This window comes from Musa acuminata, chromosome BXJ1-5, assembly GCF_036884655.1.
Source record: "Musa acuminata AAA Group cultivar baxijiao chromosome BXJ1-5, Cavendish_Baxijiao_AAA, whole genome shotgun sequence".
In the NCBI taxonomy this organism is placed as follows: Eukaryota; Viridiplantae; Streptophyta; class Magnoliopsida; order Zingiberales; family Musaceae; genus Musa; species Musa acuminata.
The window spans coordinates 36,603,855-36,613,822 of NC_088331.1; the positions used below are offsets into that span (position 1 = coordinate 36,603,855).

Here is a 9,968-nt window from a genome sequence, read left to right on the forward strand (position 1 = left end):
CTATCTCCCCCTTTGTTATTACAAAAAGAAGGGAAGAATACAATTTTGTATCTCTTTTTTTCTTTATAATAATTTTCAAAGCATGACAAAGGTAAAGTATCAACCTTATTTCAATATATTTGTGCATCATTATGGTTTCAACTTGAAATATACATAATTTTAAAATATTACATTTCATTTTTCATGCATGATACCAAAAATAAATCAATCATCACTATAACTCATCATGCACATTATTAAAATATAAAATCATCAAATATGATACAAAGATTTATTTTTAAAATATTCATCATTATTTTGAGCATATCATACATGATACTAAGACATTCATAATACATCATTTTAGTAACAAATAATAGTATTTCAAACCATAATGATATCTAAATGTCATTATTTCTTATCATGCATTATCATAACTTCTCATTTATATAATATCGTGAGTATTGTATGATTTCATATTATCACATGAAATTTAACAAAAAAATTGGTGATGAGACATACAAATCATGAAGACAAATTATGAATAACAAGAGACATATTATGATTCTTTTTAGATAACTCAAATAACGAAAAAAACGAATCATATTAAACAATTTTGATTTATAAAAAGAATTCTCAAGTTATAATTCAAAGAAATCAAGAGAAACTATGATTCATATTAACAAATCTCTTCTTAACTAAAATGACGAAAAGAATTCTTAGGAGATAATAAAAAAAATCTTGATTCATAAAAGATTTTCAAGTTATAATCATTTCATGAATACCGAAAGATTATAACTACTAGTGCATTCGAAATCATGTGTGGTTTCAAGAATGTGTCAAATATCGAAAATCGTTTCGCACAAAGAAACCCGATTGAATTCGTTTGTCTAAGGCACAAAATAGAGCATTCGTAGCTCTAGCATTTAGAGAAAACATCTTCTTCTCCAAATCATTCCAATCGTTTATTGAAAGAGAAGAGCTTTGAAATATGTTTTCGATCATATTCCATAAATTTAAATCAATCAAAAGTAAGAAAACTCTCATTCGAGTTTTTCAATATGTGTAGTCTGTCCCATTGAACAAGGGAGGATGAATGAGAGAAAGCCCCTCTTGAAAGCCGAAAAGAGCTATTTCTCTTGGGTATTAAACCAAATGAGAAATAACGAGGCTCTGATACCAATTGTTAGGAAAAGAGTTGGTATTAAGAGGGGCAGTGAATTAGTGCAGCGGTAAAATTACGTCGGTTTAAAACTTCATTTCAATTAAATCTGTTTCCGACTATAAACCATTTCGTAAATATCTTAACTTGAAACACGTTCGTAAATGTATTGAAAGCAATAAGCTATTAAAGAGGTTTACAGTAAAGATAAATTGCTCAAAGTAAAATATAAACCAGATTTTAGAGTGGTTCGGTCGTCGTGACCTACATCTACTTCGTCGATTCCTCTTCCGTCGAGGCCATCGGCATCCACTATTGATCTTCCTATAAAAGGCGAAGATCAACCTCCTTCTTACAACTCAATTCTCCTTTTATTGGGTTTAGGAGATAACCCTTACACCCCCACTTACTCCTCTCTCAAACTATTCTAACCCTTAGAAATTTTGAGAGGAGTTCACACAAGATTGCAACAGCATTTTTTTTCTATTTTTACTCTCAACTCTTGTGTTAACCAGGGATGAGAAGGGTATTTATAGGCTTCAAGTTGATTCAAACTTGGAGCTTAAAAACATATTATCCCAGGTTTCTTGGGTCCGGGCGGTACCACCACATGTGTTGGGCGGTACCACCGCTTGTGCTGGGCGGTACCACCATCAGTGTCAGTCTGACATTGACACTGCACTCGGTGGTACCATCACCCAGTCTAACGGTACCACTGCCCGAGAGGCTGTGCTGGGCAGTACAACCGCCCAAACTGGTGGTACCACCGCCTATAGCCTCTTAGAGATTGTGTTTGGGCAGTACCACCGCCCAGACCGATGGTACCACCACCTGACACAGTCTCAAAGACTGTGCCACAACGATGTCACCTCTTGTGGCACTATTTATGCCTTTTTATTGGGTCCAACCTAGTTCTTACAATGGGCCCAACTAGCCCCTAATTGGGTTGGCCCAAATCCAATCCCAATTACATGCTAACTACGATTCCTAAGACATATTCTAAGCTAAACAAGTCCATAAGTCTAGTTTCTTCCGGCGAGCTTCCGGCGAACTTCCGACGATCTCTCGGCAATATTCCAACGGACTCTTGGCAAGCTCCTGGACTTCGCGATGATCTTCTTGGTAAGTTTTGACGAGCTTTTTTGGCAAGCTCCTGGACTTCTCGACTAGTTCTTGTAGAACTTCCGACGAACTCTCGAACTCTCAATGAAATCGTGTCCTTAACTTTGAGACTTCATTTTGCTTTATGCCTTGTTATCGTAGTTAATCTTGCACATGTAAAACACACTTCGATCTAGACAATTATTACTAAGCTTGAATCATGTTGTCTGGCATGTCATTGGTCCATCGACGCTTCATCTGATTCTTCGGCGCATCGTCCTCTCTTGTGGCCTATCGGCCAATCGGCCAATTGACTCCGCAACTCCGATATCCTTGGTGCAATATCCGCTCTTCTTGGCTCGATGCCTGAATCCATGGCCCAAAGCTTTCTGTCGATACGTCGACCGATCCTTCGGCGTGACATCCAATCTTTTGGCATATTTCTCCGGCCCAACATGATTCTTCCAGCTTTAAATGTCTCCCTGATCGAAGCATCCTACGTCACTTAAAACGCATATCAAATCATAAACACATATCAATTGGTTTCATCATCAAAATACGAGTTTCAATACCAAATATACAACTGAGACTACGGAATCACTCTATGATATCAGATATCTTTAACCATCCAGCATTCTGTAAATAGATCAATCAGTTAACTCATTCTCTAATGAGCACCTGTACTATACCTTTAGTGTCCCCATATGAGCGACTACGAGATCAATCGTTTCTATTATATGGACAAATATACACTACACCAGATAGATGAATCGATCTCGTGGTGATCCGATTCTGATCGCATAAATCCAAAACCACATCACAATACACGATCCGGTAGTTGATTGATCATATCTTACGTCACCATTGTGTGCTCGGATGCGCTCACAAAGTCTATTCATAGGTGTTTTCTTATAGGTAAAATTGTTTGTTAATGTAAAATTACAGCTGCCTTCTCTATTATGGAACGGACCAAATGTGCCGCTTTGTGCAAACTTAATCTCACCAAAGATATTGGAACGTATCGCTGTTGGATTTGATTTCTTTTCATGACATCATTCTTCCAGTCAGACTGTCAGTATCTTAAATTTTCAGTCATACTGTCAGTATCTTAAATGCAACTTATTAGGTTTCTTCGCAGGACTAAAAGACAACATTTTGTCACGAAGAAAAGAGTATCGAGTTCCAAAGAGGTTTAGTCAGTCTGTCAGCATCTTAAATGCAAGTTATTATTAGGTTTATTCCGTGGCACCGCAAAACTAAAAAATAAAAAAAGACAACAGATAAGCCACTTGATGAACGAAAGAGCATCGAGTTCCAATTGCGACGCTTCGCTGGTCCGGCAAGGTAAGGACCGTGAAGATAAAGAGGGCGCTCGAGAACCGTCCATCGCACCTCTTCTTTCAATCTGCCATCTGCTTGGATTTGATACCAATGCCAATCGAACTCGCTCGCGTTGTACTCGTGTCGAGTTCTAATACCTACCCTCCCATCCCGTCGCCACGCTGAGTCGCGCCGGGAGAACAACGCGGGGCCCACGTGTGACCCAAAAGAGCCCTGCTGAGCTCGTCGGGTATGAGACGGGGGAGGGTTCCTTTCGGTCGCTTGGAAAGGAGGCCACCTGACAAACGACGTGGCCACCCAGTTGGCCTCCAATGATTGGGGGCTGAAAAGTTTAATGCGTCATAGCGCTGCTGAAGCATTCGATTCGTCGATCGTAGCGGGGCCCACCGAGGATCGGCGAACGGGTTCATTCGGACGCGAGGCAGAATTACCATCAAATCTGACATTAATTTAAAATCGTAAACGGCGACGGTCAAATTTTAATCTTCAGTGGCCCAAAGAAGCCCCGAACGAGGGACGGAGAAGAGGGTTCTACGGGGGTTTTTGGAAGGGGTGAACTTCAATTGCGGCGAGGGAACGGGCAAGAAATAGGTTAGGGTTTCGACGGTCTCTATGGCGAAGAAGAAAAAGCAGCAGTAAGGAAAAGCGAAGATTTGCGAAGGGCAAAGGAAAAAGATGGCTGGTGCCAAGAAGAACAATGTGGTCCGGAAGTACAACACAAGGCAATGCTCTCGCGGGAAGAAGTCCTCCCCTTCTTCTTCTTCTGGTCCTTCTTGCTATCGCGGGAAGAAGCCCTCCCCTTCTTCTTCTTCTTCTGGTCCTTCTTGCTATCGCGGGAAGAAGCCCTCCCCTTCTTCTTTTTCTGGTCCTTCTTGTCCTCCTCCTCCCGCACAGCCTTCTTTCTTTAAGATCATGCTCGGTGGTTTCAAAGAGCACTTGGTATGCCTTCTGTTCTATTCTTTTTTCGTGAGATCTTTTTTCCTGTTTATACCTTTTATATCCTCAGAGATAGTTTTATCTCTTTTTGTCAATATTTTGGGATTAACACCTGGCTTTTCTAGCTTGTCTACACTTCCCAAGTTATTGAAATTTGGTTTTTGTTATGCTTCTTTCAAGTGCTAGAATTTGTTGTCTTTGTTTAAGATTTATTGGTATCTTCCAGCATTTCTTGGATGTGTAAACATGATAATCGGCAAGAGGAAATTATATTTGTAGACTGCCTGAAACAGTTCTTCTATTTCACCAGTAGATAATAAAATATTTCATCATTAAAATTTTGCGTCTTTAATAGATATATCCTTCTATATGCTGATGCTAGGTGATTGCTTTCGATGCATGTTTCTTTCTTTTTTTTTCACATGCAATAACTTTTTGTTTGGGTACTTCTATCTAATATTTGCTTTTAAACAATTATATGTAGTTCATACCGCCAAAATTCGCTAAAAGATTAGTTGGCTTAGTCAATCAGAATGTATGTCTTCAAGATTGTCTTGGAAACTCATCAAGTGTTAAAATCTCTGTGGTTGATAGTTCTTTGGCTTTTCAAGAAGGATGGCATGATTTTGTGTTGGATCATTCCATTGATTTTGGGGAGTTTTTGGTATTCAAATATCTCAGTAAATCATTGTTTTCTGTTCAAGTTTTTGGCATTGATGCCTGTGAAAGAGAAGAATTTGGCGAAAGAAATGGCAATTCTTCATGCACAAGGAAGACAAGTAATGCAGATTTGTCCCTTGGAAGGTTACAGTTTCGTAAAAGGCGTAGAACTTTTGAAGTATCAAAAGATGAATCTTGTCCTGGTAAGAAACATCTGGGAACGAAAGATGATTCTTCTGATTCTGATGTGCAAATTTTAGAAGATGAATGTGTTGCTAAAGATGCGGTGGAATTTGGTAATGAACCCAAAGAAACTCCTCAACATCACCATGATCCTGGAAGTTCACAAATTGCAGATGTCATAGATCTAACTGGTCCACAGGTCAATATGTTCAGTGGACAGGTTATAGTGGAACCTGAAGAAAATGTTCCTGTTGAGCGATCCAAAACATGTGTTGCTAAAGGTGTGGCGGAATTTGGTGCTCAACCCAAAGAAACTCCTCAACATCACCGTGATCCTGTAAGTTCACAAATTGCAGATGTCAGGGACCTAACTGGACCGCAGGACAATATGTTCAGTGGACTAGTTATAGTGGAACCTGAAAAAAATGTTCCTGTTGAACGATCCAAAACATGTGTTGTTAAAGGTGTGGTGGAATTTGGTACTGAATCCAAAGAAACTCTGCAACATCACCGTGATCCTGGAAGTTTACAAATTGCAGATGTCAAGGACCTAACTGGACCACTGGTCAACATGTTCAGTGGACAAGTTTCAGTGGAACCCAAAAGAAATGTTCCTGTTGAACGATCCAAAACATATGTTGCACATGGAATTTTATTGGATGACCAGAAAACAGTTGAAACTGGGATTCATTTTGACCATATGGTGACATTCCAATTGGTTGAACAAAGCTTATCAGGTCATGAGGATAGCCATGGCAAATCCCATACTGCACCAACAGTTGCGTGCAGAAGATCTAAGACCAAGGATCAGATTGTAAGCTGTTGGGGGACCATCCCTTATAATTCTAAATTAGATTCCTCACTGCCACAAAACGAAACTAAGAATTATCTAGCAGAAGAACCGGAAGAACACAAAATCAAGAAGATTGGTTTGAAGGGACACTCCACTCCTGAAGTTATGACGGCAATTTTGGTTGCATCTGAGATGGTTGCTTGCAAATTTCTTCTCACAGAGGAAGGCATATGCCACATTGTCAATGACTATGAGAAGAATGGACTCGGTGCAGTTACAGTAACCCCTATTTGTGTTTCCACCATGGAAATTGGTACTTGCATAGACTGCAATCACAGTGTTACCATGTCTAATGATGCCTCCTGTCATCTTCAAAGTGTTCCTGAAGTTAATTTCCATGGACCTGCAACATACTCTATTGAAACGAGCAATGGCATGCATACATATGAAGAGAATGGTAAGTACTAATTGGCCAAAAGAGATCTGATTTCTTCATCAGAGATCTGTAGAGTTGACGTAGACTTTTCTGATGTTCTTTTTGGCATCATCCTCATTGTCTCTTCCTTATTTTCAACAGAAAATGAAAGAAAACTACTTTTCTTGTAGGAAATGCCCCAGGATTTTTATCCGGAAAAGACTTTTCTAAATTGGATGGAAGTGTCAGAAGTATACTACAGGATGTACCTGGTATAGACACTCCTCAGGGAAATTCAATCAGATATGGTGATTGTAGTCTGGACTTCTGACTTTGCTTTTCTTTTTGTGTATCCAATTTATCGTTTATGTTTAATGACAACAATAGTAATAGTTCAGTGGAATATATTAGGAATGATGCTGGATGCCCTTCCAGTAGAGGATGAGGATGCTGTCTGCATGAGAAGTCAAAATCTTGAACCTGTTGAAGTTGATAACATGGATTTAGATGACCTATCTTTAGCAAATTCTTTCTGCTTCAGGTTAACTTTATCGTCCAGCAACAGGTGCCAGCTTGTGAGTATTTCTCATTACATCTTTATCAGGCTTCATATTTGTATAGACTCTTTGATGTTTGCTTTGAGTTGTACATGATATTTACTGTAAATTTGAGCAGCAATTTAGATGAGTATGAGTTTTTCCATCAGACTAGATCAGCTCAATTTTAGTATACCTTATGCTGATTTAAATACCGTAGCCTAACATTAATAAATGAAAATAAAGGTCAGGTTTTAGTGCCACCATTAGTGGAGTAAATTAGAAATACAAACTAAAAGTTAAATCATTCAATAAATAATGGCATTATTGAGCATGTTTAGAATTAGCCACTATAGACAACTTCTTACATCTTTTGTTGCTTAATCATGCAGTTACTAATGATGGTAGTATCTCACCCAATCATATTTTATCATGCTTGATGTCAAATTTTGGTATTGCTTTGGATGTTTTCTATATTTTAGTGTAATTCTTCTTTCATGCAATTTTGGACACACGACCTGAACAGTGATTATCTTGTTGTCCTTGTTCGCACTGTTGGATTTCATCTGCCTTCTATGTCACCCATGAAAAACATGGGCTCTTTAAGACCCATATCATGGCAACAGAGACATGACCTGGATTCTGTGATTTTGAAAACATGCTTTAATTTGATACTGTATCTGTCAAATTGGTGTGAATTCATTTCATGAAATGAGTGAGTTTACCAGTTTTGAGTGATGAACCTTAATAATCAAAATCTAATATTGCCATTTTCTAGAGCTTGCCTGTGAAATCAACTACTATTTACTATGAAACATCCTTTATTTACTTCATATGAGATCTCAATTTTCTTTATGCATCTTGCCATAAAAAATGATAATTATACAATTGGGTGAGCTTTTTAAAATTCTAAAACAGCTGACGGTCTCTTTCTACCATTAGAATCTTCTGGTCATACTTGTTAGTGGGAAAAAAAGATCACGAGTTAATTAAAAAATTAATAAAATTTACATGGTGTAATCAATTCTAGATGAGCCATGGCTTCACTGGAAATTATTATTTTGTTGTTTGGTAACTAGGGTTCTAGTCACGGAATGTCTACTTGCCTGTGTCAGCCATTTATTGTGCTACAGATGTCTTGATGACCCTTTTATGGCTGAGTTGTTAGGACTCCGATATTCTACAGTTGCACCGTTCTTGGTTGGTGTCTTATCTGTTACCTAAACTTCTCTCTGTTAGTCTTTTTATGAAACCTTAGTCTTATCTATCCTCTTGCAATTGAGATAACGGTTTTTTTGGTTGGGCTAGCAAGCTTTTTTGCATTTTATTTTCCCCTCCAGAATCTAATATTATGGATTGATCAATAAGCTTGCAGGCACGGAATTAGTAAAACAGGAAAAATGTCATAATAATGATAAGCAGAATCAATATGAGGATTGATGAATGTTTTGAAGGCAAAATTTGGCCTAAAGAGGACCGAAGACATAATATGCCCTTGTGTTTAATGCATGAGATCCTGTTGTGAGTGTTAGTCTTTAAATAATTGAACATAATATACCCTTCTGTTTCTCATCTTGTACATATGCTTGCAGGCGTTGCCACTCGGTATTCCATTTCACATGAGACAAGAACGGAAAGACATAATTCTCCGGGATCCATCTGGCAGATCATGGCCGGTCTTGTACCATGAGAGCAACCAGTTTATAGGATTTTTAAATGGGTGGGAGGAATTTGCAACAGCAAACAATCTTCAGCAGGGAAATCTGTGTGAGTTCTTTGTGGTAACTGGTGCGCCTGATCCTACATTCCAAGTGCAGATAAGGCATACATGATCCCATACGTGTCCTGAACATATGATGTCTATACATGCATTTTGGTCATAGTATATATTATCCGTTTGTGCTCTACTTGAGTATTATGTACATAGGTTTGACCACCCGGCACATGATGCTGAATTACCAAGTAAATATATGTTTATGCTTTGATATTTTCATCTGCCAGAATCCTGCAACTAATGGAATGAAGATCTTTGTATTTGTCGTCAAATTTTTTTTTGAAAATATTTTGAATGAGCATTATGGACAAAGTGAATCCATTAAACTCAAGTTTATGGAGAATCATCCCAAAGTTGTTTTATGGGAATATGCTCGAGTTTGCTTTTGGTGCGTCTCATTTAGTGGCACATTGAAGGTGCAGAGGATGCAAGTCTTTGTAGATTAAGTTAAGACGAACATACTACACTACCACTGTAAGAAAAATTTATCGGTGGATCATGGATTCCTAGATGATGGATACAAATGTGATTGTCATGATGGACTTGAATGGAGAGAGAGAGAGAGAGAGAGAGAGAGAGAGAGCAGCAGTAAGGTGGTGAAATGGTTGCGGGAGATGGTGACATGGGGTCCTACTTTGTGAGGTTGTGTGGTAGTCGTCGGGGGAATTGGTGTGTCACTGTTGGAGATCAATTGTGATGCTTTGTATTGCTACATACATTCCTATGGAATGAATCGAGGCAATTAGCCTTTTCTTGCGGAAAACAAGAGATGATGTTGGAGTTGCAACAAATGAGATGAAGGAAACTTATTATACCTAGATGTGTTTGTGTTATATGGATATGGTGTTAGATGTTGGAGTTGCAACATGGAACAATCACTGCTGTTTGGATTCGTTTCCTCTCCCTTCAAGCTAGTGATCTAAGCAACTTTTGTAGCGTCACATTCACTTGCGTGGTCTTCGACCGGTTAATACTAAACGATTAACCAATCCGTGTCATCTAATTTCACCAAAAAATAGTAATAATAAAATAAAAATACTGAACATACATCGAATCACTGAGTCAAAAGGTGGAATGACATAATATTA

General features: G+C 38.4%; 1 protein-coding gene across 2 annotated transcripts; it reads left to right on the plus strand.

Annotated features, from left to right (window-relative positions):
- Positions 1-4,081: 4,081 nt before the first annotated feature.
- Positions 4,082-9,099, plus strand: LOC135674159 (uncharacterized). 2 transcript variants are annotated; one of them, XM_065183701.1, is made up of 5 exons: positions 4,082-4,522; positions 5,004-6,612; positions 6,762-6,878; positions 6,982-7,145; positions 8,699-9,099. In XM_065183701.1, the coding sequence occupies exons 1-5, from the start codon at positions 4,259-4,261 to the stop codon at positions 8,936-8,938; spliced, it is 2,394 nt and encodes a 797-aa protein (XP_065039773.1). In that variant the 5' UTR covers positions 4,082-4,258; the 3' UTR covers positions 8,939-9,099. The 2 variants fall into 2 exon arrangements, with proteins under 2 accessions (XP_065039773.1, XP_065039774.1); XM_065183702.1 differs by having other exon boundaries at positions 5,114-6,612.
- The last annotated feature ends 869 nt before the right edge of the window (positions 9,100-9,968 follow it).

What these genes read in the sequence shown, in the direction of transcription:
- LOC135674159 (XM_065183701.1), top strand. Translation starts at nt 4,259, where the DNA reads ATGGCTGGTGCCAAGAAGAACAATGTGGTCCGGAAGTACAACACAAGG. An exon ending in GGGAAATTCAATCAGATATG is followed by an intron (nt 6,879 to 6,981) that starts GTGATTGTAGTC and finishes GGAATATATTAG; the next exon opens with GAATGATGCTGGATGCCCTT. An exon ending in CCAGCAACAGGTGCCAGCTT is followed by an intron (nt 7,146 to 8,698) that starts GTGAGTATTTCT and finishes ATATGCTTGCAG; the next exon opens with GCGTTGCCACTCGGTATTCC.